The sequence below is a fragment of the Pipistrellus hanaki genome (assembly GCF_964339955.1).
Source record: "Pipistrellus hanaki genome assembly, chromosome: 15".
In the NCBI taxonomy this organism is placed as follows: Eukaryota; Metazoa; Chordata; class Mammalia; order Chiroptera; family Vespertilionidae; genus Pipistrellus; species Pipistrellus hanaki.
Genome location: NC_140517.1, coordinates 2004431 through 2025099, shown reverse-complemented (window position 1 = coordinate 2025099; position 20669 = coordinate 2004431). Strand labels below are relative to the sequence as shown.

The following is a 20669-nucleotide window of genomic DNA, read 5'->3' as shown; positions in this document are numbered from 1 at the left end:
GCCAGCTTTATCCAAGCGCACCCCAGCCTCCAGGAGGGCAGAGTCTGGGAAACAGAGGCTTGGGAAGGCAGAGAGGGCTCAGGACTTCTTGTTCGGGGTCTTCCCGTAGACACATCTGTGCCTAATGCACTCCCACACGCCCCCCTCTGCTCCGAGCGCGCGCATGACCTTGTCCTGTGCCCAGCCCCCCTCTGGGGCCCTCCCCCCCCCACCCGGGGGGCAGGACTGGGCCAGGCCTGCAGGAGGCCCGCCCGCGGCCCCGGCCCGGTGTCTGGCGGGCGCCCCGTGGAGTTTCCATGGTGAGCGAGGCTCCTTCGGCCCCGGGTGGGACTTTCCGTCGGTGGAAACCTGACCCGCGGGCCGGGCAGGAGGAAATGCCTTCCCCGAGCGGGGAGACAAAGAGGAGCGGGGCCAGCCCGGGCCTCCCGCCAGAGCCCTGCCTCCTGCAGAGCCACAGCGCGGGGACCCGGGGCCGCCCGGCTGCCCGGAGCCCCTGCCTCCTGCAGGGCCACAGTGCCGCTGCCTCGCTGCCCGGAGCCCCTGCCTCCTGCAGGGCCACAGCATGGGGACCCGGGGCCGCCCGGCTGCCCGGAGCCCCTGCCTCCTGCAGGGCCACAGCACGGGGACCCGGGGCCGCCCCGCTGCCCGGCCCCGCCCCTCCGGGAAGGCCAGCACCTGGGCGGGGCCGCGCTCCGCACGGTGGGTGGCTCGGGGCCCCTGCTGCCCTGGGCCCGGCCGCCCCGGCCTTGAGGTGGGGTGTGCCTGCAGCTCCTGCGGAGATGGGGGCAGCCAGGGGCTCGGGCTGGGCAGGACGAGGCCTCGCCTCTCGCTGCCACTCCGCCCCCGGCCCCCCTCGCCGTCTCACTGGCCCCTGAAGTGGCACGTGGACCTCAGGGGCGGTCACGCTGCTCAGAGAGGCCAGCGTCCTGCCTGGCGTCACACAGCAGGCGTGCGCGGGGCCGCGCTGCCACCCCCGCCTGCGGCAGCCCAGTCGCAGTCGTTATAGTGCAGCCACCTCTAATGGGGGAGGACCGGCTGCCAACATGCACACGGCCGGGACGTTCTCCTGCAGGTCTGGCCACCTGCTCTGCTGCTGCTGGCTCAGCCTCAGCGCTGGTGTCGCAGGGCCTGTCCCGATGTGGGGTGACGGCCCTGAGCCCCAGTCCCTGCCGACGGGATCCCGGCTGGCTCCCTCCTGTCACTCGCAAGCGCTACGAGCACCTACTAAGCCACCCAGGTGACAGTCACGGATAAGCACCGACATGTTTACCCTGGGGCGTGGCCAGCAGGGCGGCCAGTCAGAGAGGGAGGGGGCGGAGGAGGGGCTGTGTGGCCAGGTGGGCAGAGGCCTGGGTCGAGGCGGCCGAGAGGGCGTGAGCCGTGTCACTGAAGGACATGGACCCCGGAGGACCCGGGGCCGAGGGGCAGGAGGGGGGAGGAGGGGGAGGCGGCAGTAGCTTTCGGGGCCTCGTGTCCTCGTGGGCCTGGGGTTTGCCCCTGAGTGAAGGGGGGCTGGGAGAGTGGGAGCGGAGGGACCCTGTGGGCAGGTGAAGTGGCCCAGGTGCTCATCCCGGGGAGAGAGGATGGCGGCCGGGGCCAGGGTCGGGGGTGAGATGGGGTCAAGAATTCCTTTTGGGGCCGGCCGGCCTGGCTCCGTGGTTGAGCATCAACCTATGAACCAGGAGGTCACGGTTTGATTCCCGGTCAGGGCACAGGCCCAGGTTGTGGGCTTGATCCCCAGTAGGGGGCGTGCAGGAGGCAGCCGATCCATGATTCTCATCATCCATGTTTCTCTCTCTCTCGCTCTACTTCTCTGAAATCGTTAAATTATATACTTAAAAAAAAAAAGAATTTGTCTGACAGGTTGGTCTAACAGGACTGGTCCCCAGATTGGGGTTGGGACTGACAGGAGGAGAGGAACCAGACGGCTCCGGACAGCTGGGGAGCCCGTGGGCTGGGGTCCCGGGGAGAGGGGGCGTTGGGTGCGGGTAACGGTGGTGAGGCCGCAGAGTAGGCCTGGCCGCCCTGAGTTTGAGGTGCCTCTTGGGCATCAGTGGGCACTCGGAGGACGGTCCCGATTCGGGAGGCTGGGGCTGGGGTATATCTGGGCGTCATGAGTGTGTGGTTGGCGCTCAGAGCTGGACCGAGGCCCCCCCCCCCCCCCCCCCCCCCCCAGTTCACCCAGACAGAACAAAGGAGTTCAGGTCTGGGTGCAGGGAGGCGTGCATCAGCGGGAGGGAGGAGGGAGGAGAGAGGAGGGAGAGGGAGGAGAGAGGAGGGAGGAGAGAGAAGAGAAGGGAGGAGGAAGGAGAGAAGAGGGAGGAGGGAGGAGGGAGGAGGGAGGAGGGAGGAGGGAGGAGGGAGGAGGGACGAAGGGAGGAGGGAGGAGGGACGAAGCAGATAGAGGAGGTGCTGGGACGTCAGGGAGGCAGGAGGACACACAGGAGAGGCAGGGTCCCCCCAATCTTTCAGAAAGAAGGGGGTCCCTGGGCAGGTCCAGAGCTTTCCGAAGGGGTGCCATGGCCTTGCTGGGACCCGCTGTTCCTGCAGAGGGGCACACGTTGCCGGAGGTTTCTGCGGATGGGAGGGGAGACCAGCCCCGCTTCCTTTGCTGGGAAGATTCTGGGCCGAGCAGAGATGGGGTTCAGGGGTTAATGAAGTGAACTCGCGTCTGCAGACTGGCCCACCGGGGGGAGGGGTGTCTGCGCCGAGCCCCCTCCCGCTCCCGCGCAGGAAGTGTGCCCGCGGCCGGCCAGGGTGGCGTCCGGGAGCCGCCCGTCCACACCGCCCGCTGTGTGCGAGCCCGCGGAAGTGGGCCAGCCGCGCCCGCGCCGGATTAAGGGACGTGGAACGGATTAAAGATCAGCAATGTTAATTAAGAAGTGGTCTTTTCTAATAGGGGCACGGGCCCGAGAACGGGGGGGCTCTCGTTTTGGCAGCGCTGCTCCTGCGGTAACGAAATCGGTCCGCGGGCGGCGGGGGGACCGTCCTGAGGCTCCTCGGAAAGACGTCTCCGTCTGAATCAATTAGCGGGAGGACGGAGGGCCGGGCGGCCGGCGGGCGGGTGGACGCTGGGTGTGGCGGGAGGGCTGTGTGTGAACCTGCAGAGAAGCCCATCCGAGTCCCGGGGTCTGCCGGAACGGGGTGCCCCAGGGAACGTGTTGGGCGGGCCTTCCTGAGGTCTGGCTGCTTCCGGGGTGAGGGCTGAGGCCTGCCGGGACCAGGCCCACCTCGATGGGAACTCCCTGTGTGACCCTGGGCTGTGCCCGCCCCTCTCCGACCGCTCCTTCTGTATCAATTGTGGGTGGCACAAGACTAAGGGGACCAGACGCCCCGCTTTTGGCAGGACAGTCCCGATTTCTTACAATTTGTCCCGCGTCCCGAGGCGTTTTAAAGAAGTCCCAATTTTTGGAAAGAAATAAATCGGGACTTTTTAAAAGTGTCCGCCTCCTGCCAGGGCGGCCATTGCTGGCGGAGAGGAGCGTGCGGTGCCCGGGGCCGCCTCCTTCCTGTGGCCGGTGTCGTCCGTCCCCGTGAGTCAGAGCCGGCGGCTCCCGGGGGATTCCGCTTCCCAGAACCCGCCCGCTGTCTGCCCCCCCCGCCCCCCCAGGACGGAAGAGCGGGGGGCTTCCTGGCGGCCCCGGGGGCGGCGGGCCGGGCCGGCCGGCGGGGGGCGGTGACGAAGCCCAGGAAGCGTCCGGAGGGGAGCGAGAGGAAGCCCGCGGCCAGGGTTTCCTTCCGCGAGGGAATTTTCTAGACTTTCCCTGGCGCGGCGCACGGAGGCGGGGCCCGGACGCCGTGCCCGGGGCAGGAAGCGGTGGTGAGCGTGCATGTGTGTGCGCGTGTGCACACGTGTGAGTGACACCCAGACACGGGCTCCCGGGCCCCCGCAGACCCACCCTGCGCTCTCGCACAAAGCGAGTTCTTTTCCTGGAGCCACCGTCGCAGAGTCGTGATGGGGACTCTGTCTGCCAGTCCTGCCTCTTCTTTCGTCCTCACCCGGTGCTTTCTCCCGTTGGGTGTTAGAGAGCGTGCAAGGAGGGGGAGGCAGAGAGGAACGTCGGAGTGAGAGAGATACGTCGGCTGGCTGCCTCTGGAATAGGTCTAAGGGCATGGACCTTGGTTGCAGGCACATCCCCAGTAGGAGGTGTGCAGGAGGCAGCTGATCGATGTTTCTCTCTCATCGCTGTTTCTAACGCTCTCTCCCTCTTTAAAAAATCAATAAAAAAAAAATCAATAAAATATATTCTAAAAAACACACACACACACACAAAAGGAAACAAAAAATTTACAACTCAGGTGCATGCCCTTGACCAGGAATTGAACTTGAGACCCTTGGGTCTGCGAGTCGATGCACTAACCACTGAACAAAACAGCCGGGTGGCCACCCTGTTTTAAAGACGTGGGACCGGACTAAGGCCGGAGACAGAGGCTTGTGGAAACACAGGTGCTGGGGCCCCCTTTGCAGGAAAGGGCTGTGGCACGTGGCCTGCGTTTTACCAGGCCCCGTGGCCAGGGGCACCCTCCCCTCCTTCCCCCCCGGAAGCCAGCCTGCGCCTCGGGGACCTCGGACGCTCACAGCGGCTCTCGGGGCGCCCAGCAGAGAGGAGCCCTTCGCGGAGACGCAGACCCCTCCTCCGGGGTCTCTCCCGGCGCCTCTCCCGGGGCCGTGGACCTGGGCCGTGGACCCGGGCCGTGGACCCGGGCCGGACGTGGGGACCGGCCTGAGCCCCCCCAGGCCCCGCGCTGGGGGCAGGCTCTCCAGCCCGTCCTCAGGAGAGGTCCCAGCCCGCGCCGAGCCGCTGGGGTGTGAAAAGGTGGCAGATGGGCGTGCGGCTCGGACCCCGTCCCTGTCAAACCGCGGCCGCGTGTGTCCGGGAAGGTGAGATCGCGCTCATCAGAGCCGGCACTGCGCGGACGCCGCGCGGGGACCTGCCGACTCCGCCTCAGACCGGCCGCGGGCCCCTCCCACTCCGGGCGCGGGCGGCTCCGTAACCAGAACAGCCGAGCTTCGTTTTTCTGGGACAGAGATGCTCGGGGGGAGAGACACAGCTCTGGGGAGAAAGCCGGGGGTGGGGGGCACCCCTGTCCGCTGGTACCCGCCCGGCACAGGGACCGTGGGTGCCCGTCTGCGGTCTGGGCAGAGCCTCCGCGTGGGCACCTCCGGGCTGGACCCGCCTTTCCCGTAAGCGTCCGGCTCCCTGCGCCCGGCTCCCCGCGCCCGGCTCCCTGCGCCCGGCTCCCTGCGCCCAGCTCCCCATGCCCGGCTCCCCGCGCCCGCGCCTGCCTAGTGGGGTCTCTCCTGGGACCTCCCTCCCGAGGCCAGGAAGCTGGGGCTCAGGGCTGCTGGCCGCCCCCTGGGGGTGCCCTGGCCTAAGGAGGGGGTGCCCCTCCACCAGCCTCCTCCCTGTTTACCACCGAGGACATGGTATGCAGCCCCTGGGCCTACGGGAACCCGGCCTTCCCCCTGCGGAGCCGCGGGCTGTGAGCCCGGCCGGCGTGGCTCAGGGTTTGAGTGTCAGCCTGTGAACCTGGAGGTCACGGTTCGATTCCCGGTCAGGGCACAGGCCCGGGTTGTGGGCTCCATCCCCAGTGTGGGGCGTGTGGGAGGCAGCTGATCCAGGATTCTCTCTCATCAATGTTTCTCTCTCTCTCTCTCCCTCTCCCTTCCTCTGTGAAATCCATGAAAACGTACTTTAAGAAAGAGAAGTCAGCTGCAGGCTGCGGTCCGGCCGTCTTCACCTCGGCCCGTAGCTCCCGGCCCACCGGCTCTGCGGCGGGAGCCGGACCGGGGAGCGGAGAGCCGGGGCCTGGGAGGCCCTGGTGCTCGATGGAGCGCCGGCCCCTCCCTGCCTCTCTCTGCGGCTGTGACCCCTTCCCATCCGGGACTCAGTTTCCCGCCGGTGACGGAGGCTGGCTCTGGTTCCGGCAGAGAAGGGACCTTGTGGGGAGGTTTCCGATGCTGTTTGAGACTCTGACCGGCCATGGCCTGCGGCCGGCGGGGCTCTCAGCCCTGCCTCTCGGCGTCAGCCCAGGTCAGACCCTCGTCCGTGCTGAAAGCGGTAATTCTTTCCACTCGGCCTGTACCTGGCCGTCCTTCCTGAGCTGCTTTCCATTCGCAGCTCCCGAGGGTGGCTCCCGCTGCCGCCTGAGGCACGGCCCGGCCCCCGCAGGAGGCCCGGAAATTGGTGCGAAGTCAGAGGGAGCATTGATTTTTCTGACTGTTATTCTATTTTGAGACACGGATGTAACAATCTGCATTTGCTTAAAAATGACTAACGTGGCCCGGCCAGTGTGGCTCAGAGGCTGAGCGTCGACCTAGGAATCAGGAGGTCAGGGTTCGATTCCCGGTCAGGGCACAGGCCCAGGTTGTGGGCTCCATCCCCAGTTGGGGACGTGCAGGAGGCAGCCAGTCACTGACGTTCTGTCTCATCATGGATGCTTCTCTCTCTCTCCTTGTCCCTTCCTCTCTGAAATCAATAAAAGTCTATTTTTTCTTTTTTTTTTTTTTTTTAAAAAAATGACTAACGTGGCGGACCGTCCAGCAAAGGGCCCTGCCCCCCCCCTCTCTCTCCCTCTCTCTCCCTCTCTCTCTCTCTCTCCCTCTCCCTCTCTCTCTCTCCCTCTCTCTCTCTCCCTCTTTCTCTCTCCCTCCCTCTCTCCTTCTCTCTCTCTCTCTCTCTCTCTCTCTCTCTCTCTCACAAAAGCACTCCTGAGCCAGCAGCCTGCCCTCTCGTCTTTGCGTCGTGCAGACCCTGGAAAGGGACCGGCCTCGCGGGTCCCCGACAGGAGGCTCGGTGATGGGAAATGAATTGGCTCTCGGGCGATCGATAGGAAATTAGCGGCGTTTAATCAGAGGCCCGGCCTCCTGTTGACCGAAGGCCAGGGCGCCGCAGGCAGCCGGGCCGCGGGGCGTGCGTGTGCATGGCGATGGCGGGGACCGGCCCTCCGGGTGGGGGCGGCCGGGCCTGGGGGTGGGTCTGGAAGTTTCTGCTTCTCTGCCCGCGTGGCCTGTGACCTGTGGCCCCGCCTCGGCGGCCTCCCCTCGCGCTGTGTGGGAACGTGTCTTGGTGAGTCCAGGGCTCCCAGCAGGCCTTGCTCTCACCGGCGGGGGTGGGCCCAGCGCCCTCGCCACCTAAATCACTCCCCATTGGTGTGTCTCTGCAGAGGCCCCTCCGACGTGCCTCTGCGCCCCTGGCCCTGTGGGTTCGGAGACCCCCAGCGTGCCTGGCCCCCTGTGCTGGGTGGTGGGCGCAGCACCCTCGGGGGCGGTGGAACGAGCAGAACGCCGGCCTCAGCAGGTCCATGAGGTTGGGCAGCCCCGGCCCGGCGTCGGTGACCACAGCGCGGCCCCGGCTCCCGGCTCCCTCAGCCTGGCCTCTGGTCCTGTCTTTGGGGTGCACACCCCTTCCTTGGCCCCTTCTCTCCCCGTTTCCCCCGCCCGGGGGCTGCTCTTTCTGCTGCAGCCGCCAGGGCGTGATCCGCACCCCAGACCCTCGCCGTGAGCCGTTAGGCGCCGGGCCACGGCGCGGCCACAAATGAGCCGGACCGACCGAGCGCCCAGGCTGCCCCTCCGGCTCCCTCCCCCTCCCCCTCCCGCCCGCGCCTCCGTCCCCTCCTTCCCAGCGGCCGGCGGAGACCAGCGTGATGGCGGGCGAGGGCAGCGCGGCCCGGCCTCGGGCGGCCGCGGGGAGGGAGCGGAGCACAATTTTCACGGCTCCAGGAGGCCCGTCCCACTGTTCCCATTACTGCGTGCGGCGAGCGGCGGCCGGCGCGGAGCCACGCTGTTCCGCCGGAGAAACCGCCTCCTCCTCCTCCTCCTCCTCCTCCTCCTCCCCCTCCTCCCCCTCCTCCCCCTCCCCCTCCTCCCCCTCCTCCCCCTCCTCCTCCTCCTCCCCCTCCCCCCCCTCCTCCTCCCCTCCCCTCCTCCTCCTCCTCCTCCTCCTCCTCGGCGGAGGTGCCGTGATGGCTTTGTCTCCCGCCTCCTGCTCTGCCCCTCCCGCCTCGCCTCCCCCCTCCTCCCGCTCTCCTTCCGCCCCCTCTGCCCTGCGGGGCTGGGGGCTGGGGCTCTGACTCTGCAGTGGGCTCAGCACGGGGCAGCCCCAGGAGGCGGGTCACACGCCCACGGCGGGCGGGGTGCTGGTCCCACGGCGCCCGGCCGGCCGGGTAAGCAGCCAGCCGTGCTTTGTGTGCGGCCGCAGCCACGTGCCCCGAGTAGCACTGGCACGCAGTGGGCGGTCAGTCCGTGTTCACTGACCGACTAAGGACATGGACCGTGGCCAAAACCGGTGTGGCTCAGTGGATAGAGCGTCGGCCTGCGGACTGAAGGGTCCCAGGCTCGATTCCGGTCAAGGGCATGGACCTTGGTTGCGGGCACATCCCCAGTGGGGGATGTGCAGGAGGCAGCTGATCGATGATTCTCTCTCATCGATGTTTCTAACTCTCTCTCCCTCTCCCTTCCTCTCTGTAAAAAATCAATAAGATATATATATATATTTTTTTTTTTTAAAAAAGGAAACAGTAAAATAAAAAGTTTTTAATAAAAAAATAAAAATAAATGGGCTGTGTGTCTGCTCTGGGTCCCGCTGCGGGGGGAGGCTGGGGTGAGGTCCCCAGGGAGGCCACCCCCCGGGGAGCCCCCGGGCTGAGCAGGAGGGGCCATCGCTCCCATTTCCCAGTGAGGAGACCGAGGCTCCGATGTGTCCCTGTGTAACGGAGGTCACGCCCGCGTGGACTTGAACTTGGGTCCCAAATCTCCAAAGAAGGGACACGTTCACAGGTGCCCAGCGCACCTCCCTGCCTGGCCCTGGGCTTGGGGGGCCGTGGAGGCTCTGGCTGGGCATGCTGCCCGCCCCCGGCTGCCTCCAGCCTCCGAGGGCTCTGGGTGTGCTCACGCTGTGACCTTCAACCTTGACCTCAGCCTGGGGTCAGCCGGGGGGAGATTTCACGTAAAAACATGAATTTCCTTCTTTTAAAAAAAGAAACGGCTGAGGTGTCTGCACCGGCACCCCCTCTTTTGTATGGTGACCCCCTCCCCTCCCCCAGCCCCTCCCAGCTCATTCTGCTCATTTGCATGAAGGGAGGCATTGGCCCGCTGTGGTGAGTGTCCCGAGGGCTGTCTGACCCATCGGAGCCTCCGCCTGCCTGTCCATCCGTCTGCCCGTCCTTCCGCCCGTCCGCCCTCCGTAGCCCAGGTCCCGGACGAGGAGGCCAGCGAAGTGGAAGGTCTGGTCTGAGGGGAGAGATGGCCCTCGCCCTGTGAATCATCTTGGCCTCAGGCTCTAGAATTCCTGACAACAGAGGAGACGTCTTCTGGAAGATTCTAGTCCTTTCCGTGGCCAACCATGGGCCTGTGGAGAGAGGGGCCGCATGGCCAGCCAGGGCGAGTGTCCCAGCAAGGCTCGTGTGATGCAGCACAGGCCACGTTCAGGGCCACGTTATGGGCCACATTCAGGGGCCACGTTCAGCGTGGGCGGCCGTGGCTTTGAAATTCCGCGCACGGAGCCATCGCGCTGACCGGGAGCCCTGGCACCGCCGGCAGCTTCCTCACTTAAGAAGCCGACCTCGGACGGCAAGTAGCTGTTAAAATATTTGCCTGTAGCTCCGCGTGTTAAATGTCACCCACTGTCCGCACTGCAAACAGTTCAAACCTGAAGGCAAACAGCGGCTGCCTCTCGGAATGTGGGGCCAGCCGTGAGGGCTCAAGCCGGGGGTCTGATTGGGTCGGCGGGCTCCGGGCCACCCCCTCCCGCCCTCCTGCCCCCCTCCTGCCCCCATCCCGCCAGCCCCGGCGTGCGTGCATGCGTGTGCGTGAGACAGGTTCAGGGAGCCGTGTCCTCTCCAGCAGGGCCAGGGGTTTGACCTCGCGCCCAGGTTCCTATCAGAGCTCCCCCCCCCCTGTTCCCTCCCCCCAGTCCCCCGCGGGACCAGCCTGGGGGAAGGTTTGTAGGAAACGCAGGCCTGTTGGGCTGGCTGCCTCTGGTTTTCTATTCGAAACAATGTTGCTCCAGGCTAATCAGAGGGGAAACTGAGGCTACCTTGCTGGATCTGGGGAGGGCGCAAGAAAAGGGGCTTGTGAATGTCGATTTGTTACTGTTATTTTTTAAAAAGATACATTTTATTGACTTTTTACAGAGAGGAAGGGAGAGGGATAGAGAGCTAGAAACATGGACCAGCCGCCTCCTGCACACCTCCCACAGGGGATGTGCCCAAAGCCAAGGTACACGCCCTTGACTGGAATCGAACCTGGGACCCTTCAGTCCGCAGGCCAATGCTCTATCCACTGAGCCACACCGGTTTCGGCTATTACTGTCATTTCTTAATCCTCACCTGAGGTTCTTTTTTCCATTGAGAGTGGAAAGGAGGTGGGAAGTGGGGGGAGGGGGGGTGGGGGGGGAGAGAGAGAGAGAGAGAGGGGAAGGAAAGAAACATCGATGTGAGAGGGACACATTGATTGGTTGCCTGGTGCACGCACCTGATCGGGAGCAGGGACTGAACCTCCAGCTGAGGCACGTGCCCCTCACGGGGAGTCAAACCTGCGACCCTTCTGTGCAAGGGCCTGCGCTCTAACCACTGAGCTGCCGCCAGGGCGGGGTTTGGATGTGGATTTCAGAGTGACCTGTCCTCTGCCCCCTGCAGGCTGGCAGAGGTCGCTCACTCAAGGTCGCAGAGCCCGTGCTGGGCCTGGGGGCCGGAGGAGGACGCGCTCGTTTTCCACGGAGCCACGGCGGCAGGGGGACCGGTCGCAGGTGCCGAGTCAGACTCGGACCCGCTGCCGTGGCCTCGCTCACGCTGTCACCCTCAGAGCCGCCGCGGGGTCCTCTCTCTCCTGTGAGCCAGGGCTCGGTGGCGCTCATGCCCAGGGCTGCCGGCGGCTGAACCAGGGAGGGCCCCTCGGACAGACCGCGAGGGCTCGGGAGCGCCACCCCCGGTGGTGCCCGGGCGGAGCATGGGGTGGCGTCCTCGGGAATCAGCCGGGTGGGGCGCTGCCGGGGCGGCGTGTGAGGCCGGCTTTCCAGGTGCCGATTCCGTCTGCTCCCCATCCGGGCCCCTGGCCTGGTCCTTGCCTGCGGGGGCTCACGCGGCTCCGGCCGCCCCCGGGAGAACCTGGGTGGGGCCCGAGGGTCAGGTGCCCTGTTTGGGGGTGCTTTTCCCAACCCTGGGCCTCGGTGGGAGGAAAGAAGCTCCTATGACCCAGGGGTCCCGGTTCGATTCCCGGTCAGGGCACAGGCCCGGGTTGCGGGCTCCATCCCCAGTGGGGGGCGTGCAGGAGGCAGCCGGTCCCCGATTCTCTCTCCTCACGGATGTTCCTCTCTCTCTCTCTTCCTCTCCCCCTTCCTCTTTGACACCAATAGAAATAGATTTAAATAGAAAACCCGATGCAGAGACCAGGTTTGCATCCTTGGGGGCCTTTGGGGGCGGTGACCTCTGACGCTGACCCGCCCCTCCCGCGCCCGGAGGACGGCAGACGGGAGAGCCGGCACACGCGTGGCCTGCGCTTCCGCTGGCGGCCGGGATGCGCTGTTCCGGAACGCGCTGCCAGGGAAAGACGGCCAAAACGAAAAGAAAAAAACACAGGGAGCCGGATAGCAGGGGATCGTTTAAACACGTCTATTAACGCGGGTGTTAAGTAAAGCAGCACGCGTGTGCTGGAGGGACGGGGCGTCTGGAGAGTTGGCGCGGTGGATGCCGCCGGGATTGCGCCTCCCTCTCCCCCTCCCTCCTCCCTCCCTCCCTCCCCTGCCCTCCAGAACGTTTTCTTAAAAGTTTATGTTTTTATTGATTTCAGGGGCAGAGAGAGAGAAGCAGCAATGATGAGAGAGAATCGTGGAATGGCTGCCTCCCGCACGCCCCCTACTGGGGATCAAGACCCACAACCCGGGCATGTGGCCCTGACCTAAATCGAACCCGGGACTCCTCAGTCTGCAGGCCGAGGCGCGCTATCCACTGGGCAACACAGGCCAGGGCCAGGGCATTTCCTGCCCGGGGAAGAGGCGGTGAGGAGGCGCCGCACAGCCTCTGGCTGCCGTCTCCGGGGCTCTGTGTGACTGAGGAGGGGAGGTTCCCGGCGACCACGCTCGCCTCTTCCCTTCCCTGTCCTCGCTGTCGCCGGAGCAGCAGCCCTGGTTTCCGGAGAGAGGGGCTGCCTGGCTTTCCGCGGGGCTGCTCTCCGGCTGGCCGGGAGCTGGCGTGTTCTGATTAAAAAAAAAAAAAAGGGACCTAAACATGGAGCATCCCTTAATTGGTGGGAAGCGAGCTGTTTTGATGGGCCACCGGCGGCCACATTGATTTTTCCCGCCTCGTCGCTGCTCCGGGCGGCGTGCTGGGCCCTGCCCCGCCCCCAAAGGCAGAGGCCGGCTCTCGAGCCGCGGATGTGTGTTCCCGGGTGTTTGGTGTCTGTCAGGTGCGTGTGTGTGCGTGCATGTGTGCGTGTGCGTGTGTGTGTGTGTGTGTGTGTGTGCACGTGTGCCCATTAGCAGCAGAGCCCTGAGCCCCGGCTGTTTCTAAATCGGTGCGTTTACAGGACGGGGGCTTTCGCCTCGAAGTGAACGCACTCTCACCTCGTTCTTCTCTCTGGTTTTGGGGACCGGCCCTCGGGGGCCTCCAGGTCGCTGCAGGGTTGGGGGGACGCGCACCTGCACGCACGCCCCTTTGCGCGGGCAGACGTGTTTGCACCCGTATCTTGGCACGGAGCAGCGGGGTCTCCATACGTTCAGTCGGCGCTGGTTCCTGGGCGGAGTCTGACATGCAGGACAGACCGTGGGCGGAGACACCCCGCGCGGGCCCCCGGGCCCGCTAGTCGGAGTCTCTGTGGACCCGTGGGCAGGTGTCTCCACTGGCGTGTCTGGGATTGTGATCTGCGCTCGGCGTTACGTGGGCTTGGTTTGCACGTGGACGGACACGTCCTCCGTGTTTTCCTGCTCATCTCTCCGCTGAGGCCGGGTGCCGTTCCCCAGGTGCCTCCGGAACCGTCCACAGGGTGTGGGTGCCCCAGGCGCCTCTCCTTTGACATGGGAACAGCACCCATGGGCAGGGGCCCCGCCACGTGCCGGCTTCCAGCCGCCGGGCGCGGGAGCCTGAGGAACGGGTCTGCGTGTGTGTACGTGCCTCTGACAGCAGCATGGGTGAGACGCTCTAACCACTGAGCCGCCGGCCAGGATCTAACCACTGAGCCGCCGGCCAGGGCTTCACACACTTCCCCGTGTGGATTTGGCGCTTGCTTGCGCCGTGCTCAGCGGAGAGGAGGCACGTTGTCGGAAAGACACCGGCCCGGCCTTTCGAGGGCTGGCTCTCCCCATCCATGGGTTCTGGGCCGGGGAGAAGGCGCAGGTGCGCCTGACGCGCGTGGGTGGACTCTGTGGCCGTGCCGGCAGCCGCGCTGCCAGTTCCCTGAGCCAGGACTCTGTGCCGGAGCCCGCCTGGGCCAGCCCGTGCCGGGCTTGGTGTGCGTGTGGCAGGGGGATGGAGGGTAGCGGGGCGGCGGGGGGTGGGGGGGGGGGCGCGATCTTGGCTATGTGATCTCCCACCCCTACGTTCGAGGCTCTGGGGGAACGGAAGCGTGTCTGTGTGTCAGGAACAGCGGGTGGCGGTTCCGCAGACAACGTGGGCGAACGGGTTTGTGGGAGACACATCTAAGGCGTGTCACCTCCCTGGCGGGCCCAGCCCCAGCGTCCGTGCACTGCGGGCCCGTGGCAGGGGGGCCCCAGAGGAGATCTGAGCCAACCACTCAAGAATCCAGTTGACGCCCTGGGCGGCGTGGCTCAGTGGACAGAGCGTCGGCCTGCAGGCTAAAGGGTCCCGGGTTCAATTCCGGTCAAGGGCATGTACCTGGGTTGCGGGCACATCCCCAGTAGACGGTGTGCAGGTGGCGGCTGATCCGATGTTTCTCTCTCATCGATATTTCTAACTCTCTATCCCTCTCCCTCTCTGTAAAAAAAATAAATAAAATATATATTTTAAAGTAAAAAAGTCTAGTTGAGAAAGAGGGCACCGCATACTACAACCCCCTCCCCCCCCAAAAAAACACAAACCCTGATATTTACATACAGAGAGTCGTGTCGAACGCACCCTGGGAGGCCAGCAATTCAGTAGGTCTTCATGAGCGCTGGACACCTCTCCCGAACCCTGTCCCGAGACCCCAAGGGCACAAGATCCCAAGACCTGAGACCCTAAGACCCTCAGGCCCCCAGACCCTGAGACCCCGAGACCTCGAGACCTCGAGACCCCCAGACCCCGAAACCCCCAGACCCCGAGACCCCGAGGCCCCGGCCGCTCACGGGCTGTGTCCTCCCTCGCAGGCCTGGACGGAGAGCCGGAGTGTGAGCCGAAGGCCGGCCGGGCGCTGGAGGACAGGAGCAGCGTGACCAGCCAGGAGGAGCGCAATGAGGACGAGGACGACATGGAGGACGAGTCGCTCTACACCTGCGACCACTGCCAGCAGGACTTCGAGTCGCTGGCCGACCTGACGGACCACCGGGCCCACCGCTGTCCTGGAGGTAGGCTGGCGGGCTGGTGCGCGCCGCGGTGCCGGCGGGCGGCTCGGCGGGCGATGGGACGTGGCGACAGCCGGAGGCCTCCAGTGAGACCCGGGAATTAATCATGTCATTCCACTGCGAGTGTCATTTATGTGGCGTCTAGGGTCCCCTGCACCCGCCTCTTAAGTAATTAACAATAAACGCGAGCGCGTGCCGGCCGGCGGGAGTAGGGGGGCGGCTCCCCTCCCCGTCCCCGGTCCCCGGTCCCCGAGTCCGTCCTCCGAGGTTCCCGGAAGGCCGTGTGGCGAGGCCGATGGGAAGAGGTTGTTGGTGCCCGGGGAGGCGGCTGGAGTGTGAGAGCTGGTGTAGCAGGCGCTCCCAGGCAGGCTGGTGGCGGGACGCGGGGGGTTGCCCAGGCTGGGAAGAGCCCATGCAGACTCGGACCCGGGTTCTCCTCCCCCGTGCGGGGCCTCCCGCTTGTCTGCGTGGCTGGTTGGACCAGAGGGTCGTCCTGGGCTCTGTGTCCTTGGTGCCAAGGCCAGGGGTCTGCAGGAGGATTTCAGACTTCTCACGTCGTGTGTGACCGCATGCCCGGGGGACGGTGGGGGGTGCGTGTGTACGTGGAGTGGGGGGCGCTGGCTCATGTATTCCCTGGCGCGTGGCAGCCGTGCTATCTGTGTTCCCACACAACGGTCTCCAGGCATCACCTTCCCTTGTGATTGTTGGATGGAAATATGTTGGATGCTGGTTTATGGGGGAAAGGAACCTAGAATCTCAGTGCACTATTCCAAAGGGGACGGATTACCTGCTTTTTTTGGGGGTGGGGTGGGGTGGGTCTGTGGTGGGGTGGGGGGAATCTGCTGGTAAGAAGTAGGTTGGGCCGGGACCGGTGTGGCTCAGTGGATAGAGCGTCGGCCTGCGGACTGAAAGGTCCCGGGTTCGATTCCGGGCAAGGGCATGTACCTTGGTTGTGGGCACATCCCCAGTAGGGGGTGTGCAGGAGGCAGCTGATCGATGATCCTCTCTCATCGATGTTTCTAACTCTCATCTCTCTCTTCCTCTCTGTGAAAAATCAATAAAATATATTTAAAAAAAAAAAAAAAAGTAGGTTGGGACTCAAAGTTCTCACTTTCCCCTACTTTGCATACGACCTTGGAAGTTTGAAAGCCAAGTATTGGGGGAAGTGCTATGACTTTCCCTCAAGTGACATCCATACCTGCACCAGCCCTGGCTAGGCCACGTGCCTGCTCTCAGTCTCTGAAGGGGACAGATACCCCAAAACAATGCTCCCAAGAGGACTCTTACAGGCTTGGCATTTCCGGGGCTCAGCCAATCAAACCCCAGGCGTTTGGGGTTTGTGATGGTTCAGCCGCAGGCAGAGGCGATGGCCGACTTGCGGTCTTAGGATGAGGAGGCGCGGAGAGGGAAGGATGCTTGCTCGACCAAAGGTCACACAGCGATTTGGTGGCCGAGCCGGGACCGCCCGGGGCCTCCGCGGTGGACTGGGTCCCGCTTGAGAAATCCCGGATGCCGTTGTATTTCTTCACTGAGCCGCGCCTGAGAACGGAATACTGCCACTTCCCTTTGGAGCAGCCAGCACGCTGATCTCCCATAGAAACGCCGTTCTCGCTCGCTCGGAGAGGGAGGACAGTGCTCAGGGCCCTCTGTTCATCTCCAGCCCCTCCCCGAGGCCCTTCCCGGCACCGCTCGTGCCCCTCCCCCGTCCTCAGAATCCAGGAGGCGTTTTATTTTATTTTTTAAGTATTTGCTTATTGATTTTTTTACCGAGAGGAAGGTCCCAGTTCGATTCGAGCCAAGGGCACAGGCCTGGGTGCAGGCTCTATTCCCGACCTTGGTCAGGGTGCGTGCAGGAGGCAACCAATCGATGTCTCTCTCTCTCTCATTGATGTTTCTCTCTATCTCTCTTTCCCTTCCACTCTCTTGAAAATCCATGGGTGAGGGTTAACAACAACAACAAATAGGAGAAGGGGAATTTGCTAAAATAGTGCCAGCAAAACACACACATACACACACTCGCACACACACACACACACACACACACACACAGAAGCCCTCTTCATGGCTGCATCTCGCTGCTCAGCCGGGTGCCTGCCGGCCGAGGCCTGGGGCCAGGAGCGGTGCCAGCCCCGGGGGCAGGTCCCTCCCTCGTGGCTCAGGCCAGCGCTGCATGGAGCGCAGTGGGGAGTCATTGCACCCCGTTTGCTCAGCTGCAGCCGCGCTGACCTGGCGCCATCAGCACAGGCCGGCCCGGTGGCTGGCACCTCTGCCGCCTCGAGCCCATCTGCCCGCGGCCGGTGTGTGCCGGCTTGGCCCTCTCTGGCTCTGGCAGCGTGGGAGGGGGCCCGCCTGCCCGCCTGCCTTGCCGCGTTGGGTGTGCTGGTTCTGGTGCCATTTGGGCAGAACAGAGCGGGCACGTTCCAGCCGCTGGGACGCTCTGCCAAGGGCGCAGGTGCAGGGCGCCGGTGCCCTCTGCCCCGGGAGCGCCCCCAGCGCCCGCGTGCCAGCCGCCATCTCACCGCACACTGGCCTGGGGGCTGAGCCCAGTTGGCACCCCCAGGTGGAGACCCTCCTGCAGGCAAACAGCATCCGGCAAGGCTCCCGAGTCCGACGGCCACGGGGCGGACAAAGGCCAGGGGCCGATCCTGGAAGCACGCGCCTGGGTTAGGGGGGGACCCGCTCAGGGAGGGGAGCCACCCGCAGGATCAGCCAGCGGCGGATGCGGGGCGACTGGAGACAGTGAGCAGAAAGGCAGACCTTACCCCCGGCTGGAAAGCTCCCATGTCCACGGGTCTGTGTCCCCCAAATTCACCTGTTCGTGGAGCCGATGGAGGGGGCGGGGGGGCGGGCTTGATTGAAAGCTCCCGGGAGAGAGAGGCCTGCAGGGGCGGAGGGGATGCCAGGAGGCGGGGTGCCCGGCCTGGTGTTGGGGCCGTGGAACAGGCCGAGGGGTTGGCAGAGAGCCGGTGTGGGCCTGGTGTCCCCGCTGGGCGGTGGGGCACTGGGGCCCCCCTCCCCGAGCAGGTGGGGTGGCGGGGAGAGGGCGGCCGCTCGGAAAAGAGGAAACTGGATCCCTGCTCTCCACACCAAACAGATCCCAAACGGACCAGAAACCCAAACACGAAAAGAAAACTTAAAAACACGGAGAGCAAACAAGCAGTTTTTAAAAAAAACACCAAAATAAAATAGCATCCGAGGGGGAAGCCTGTTCTAAATATAACCCTCCGCCCAGAGGCCATAAAACAGAGAATATTCGGCCGCGTGGAGATAAAAGGCGACCGACCGCGCTGCCCAGGCCGCAGTCAGTCAGGCCTCGGCCATGTTTCTGAGTGTGCGAGGCGCCCCTGCCAGCCCCGGGAAACACCCATGATCCCCGGGACCCGGGGCCCAGGCCGAGCGGGGGCGGGGGGGGGGGCCCGAGGCCAGCGCCGTGGGGATGGGTTGCTAGCGCACCGGTCTCTCGGCAGTTGAATACCTCCCGTGTGCAGAGGGCAGAGATGGAACCAGAAAAAGAAATACCACTGACCTTACATGTTTAGAAAGATTCAGAACTGTCCGTGTAAACCACAGAAAATACCTTTTCTTTTTTTAACCTACCAGACTGTGTTCTTGGTGCTGAAGCTCGGAGGGTCTTGGCCTCCTCTCTGCCCGCCGGGTCGCCGTGGCCTGGGGCTGAGCGCACAGTAGGTGCTCAGTGAGTGGTTGCTGATCTTGCCCCCACAGCGGCCTCGGCTGGTGTGAGGGCCCGAGGTGTCCGGGATAAGGGAGGCCGTGGGAATGCCCCCGGGGAAAGGGCTGGGAGGCGGGAGACGGCGGCCTGTGCCCGGACACATAGTAGGTCTTCCGTTAGCGGGGGACCAGAGGGGGAGCTTAGAGCAGGAAGAGAGGATTTTCCGACGTCAAATCCCGGTTGAGCATGGACTGCGCCTGGGGGCGGAGGAAGTGAGTCCGGGCCCTCCGAGGGCTTCCTGGTGGGCACATCCGATGACCGCAGGGCCGGGGGAGGGGGACGCCGAGGTGGGGGTCCAGGGCCTGGCACTGGGCGACGCTGCAGGCCCCTCTGCACCCTGAGACCCTGCGCGGGGCACCCCTTCCCCACACCCTCGCCGGGAAGAACAGAGAGCACCCCGAACAAAACGAGCGGCCATCCCGTGCCTCCCGCTGGCCCGGTGTGCGTTCTTCCTCGCACCCCGCACCCCCCCGGCCGGCCTCGGAGGCTGGGGCCGCCCCGTGGGGGCCAGGAGGCGGGCAGGGACCCCTGGAACCGGGCTTGGGCTGGGCCTGGAACGGAGCGGAGCTGTCGGGGGCGGGTTTGGCCGCGTGTTGAAACGCCGAGTACCAGCCCAGGGGAGGATATGCAGGGGATTCCGAACGGCTCCCCTTTCTGCTCCGCGGCTCTGTTCTGGAGGAGGTGGCTTTGGAAATGACATCGGTGCCGGGAGGGGGTGCGCGGGGAGTATGATGGAGGCCCGAGTCTCCGCCCCCCACGCCGTGGGCTGTGCCAGTCAGCGCTGCCTGCGGGCGGAGGTCAGCTCTGTCGGAGCGGGTCTGCCCCTCTGAGGACGGGTGGGGGCTGCGGGGTGAGGAGGGGAGGAAGGAGGGGACTGGCATCCGCCTGTGGCCTCCCAGCCCCTTCCCAGCGTCTGCTCCCAAGGCGGCTTCTGCCTGAGTCCCGCACGGGGACGGAATCCATGGCACCGACCTGGCCCCTCCCCCCTCCCCGCACCCCAGGGCCTTTGCACGACTCCCCCCCCCCCCCGCCCCCGCACACTCATATGCCTGTGCAGGCTGTGCTTGGAGAGCTCCTCCAGCTCCGTGTGGGTCTCCTGCACCGCCAGCTTCTGAGCGCGGCCCTCTGACCCCCCCCCCCCCCACCAGCTAGAGCTGCTCTCCTGTCCCCAGCCCATCTCCCCGTGGGAGTGCCCCCACAGCCATCACATCACAGTCCTCTCGGTGGTTGTATTCTGGATCTCTGTCTTCGCTGCTGGAAGGTGACCTTCGGAGAGGAGTGCCTTCCGTGGGCTGCATCCGGCTCTGGCCTGCCGGGGCCTGCGCACAGTAGGTGGCCAGGGCGTCCTGGGAATTCCATGGGCTGTCTAGTCCCCTCTGGTCTGTAGACGGCTCCTGTCAGAGGCCACCCGCCCCACCCAGCCCTCCCCCCCCCTTTCCTGCCCCGGGAAGAGCCGTGCTTCCTGGGGGCGGGGAAGGGGCCGTGGACCAGACCGGCGGGTGCGTCCTGCTCTGCGCTGGGGGGTACGGCCCCTCCCCCTGGAGACCTTCCGTTTTTATCAAGGCCCTACTGTGTGCGGGCCGTGGTGCGGTGCCGGGGACCGCGCGGGTTCCTTCGGGCGGGCGACAGACGATAAAGGGGCGAGGGGGTGGCTCCGAGGCTGAGCATCGACCTAGGAACCTGGAGGTCAGGGTTTGATTCCCGGTCAGGGCACAGGCCCGGGTTGGGGGCTCCATCCCCACTGTGGGGTGTGCAGGAGGCAGCCAGTCCATGATTCTCTCTCATCATTGGTGTTTTTCTCTCTCTCTCTCCCTCTCCCTTCCTCTCTGAAATCAATAAAAATATTTAAAAACAAAACAAACAATAACAACAACAAAACCAAATCACGCCCGAGCTGCCGACGCCATTTGCTCAGAGGGAGAGCGCCCCCGGGGCGGTTGGTGAGGGCGGGACCGCTGTGCCCGGAGGCCACATGGCCCCCCTCCGCCGGTCCCTCCCTGCCGGCTCCCCGGACAGAGGCGGGAGGAGTCAAGGGCAGCAGAAGGTCAGGGAGCTCCCGAGGAGCCGGGTCCATTATGATTTTATTTATACGCAGGAGCCGTCCATTCCCGCCGTCCGGGCCCGGAGGACGCGCTGGGCGCCGGGCCTGGGCGCCGCGGTTTCTGTGAGGACGCGGGCCCGGTCGCACCCCCCGCTCGGAGTCCGTGTGGAGGCCGCATCGGAGCTGGCGTCGGCCAGTCCCCCGCGGGCGCTGTGCCGGGAGGCCGCGTGGTCTGCAAACAGCTTTGCAGACTGTGCCGGGGCGGGTACAGCAGCCATTTGGGGGGACCACCCCGGGCCCCCAGGAGCCCCTGCTGGTCCTCTGAGAGGAGCTCATGTCCTGGCATCGAGGGGCAGCCCGGGGTGCAGGGCACAGAGGAGGGGTGCGGCGTTCTAAGGTCCCTCCG

At 65.1% G+C, this 20669-nt stretch overlaps 1 protein-coding gene across 2 annotated transcripts in view; it reads left to right on the top strand.

Moving 5' to 3' along the window:
* ZNF423 (zinc finger protein 423) overlaps positions 1-20669 on the top strand; it is a 172613-nt gene that overhangs the window by 45370 nt on the left and 106574 nt on the right. The window contains exon 3 of one of the 2 annotated variants that reach the window (XM_084905457.1): positions 14298-14495. The exons of the other annotated variant lie outside the window; for it this stretch is intronic. Within the exon in view, the coding sequence (XP_084761583.1) occupies positions 14298-14495 (198 nt within the window). The remainder of the gene's footprint in view (positions 1-14297; positions 14496-20669) is intronic. 2 annotated transcript variants of the gene reach the window in all.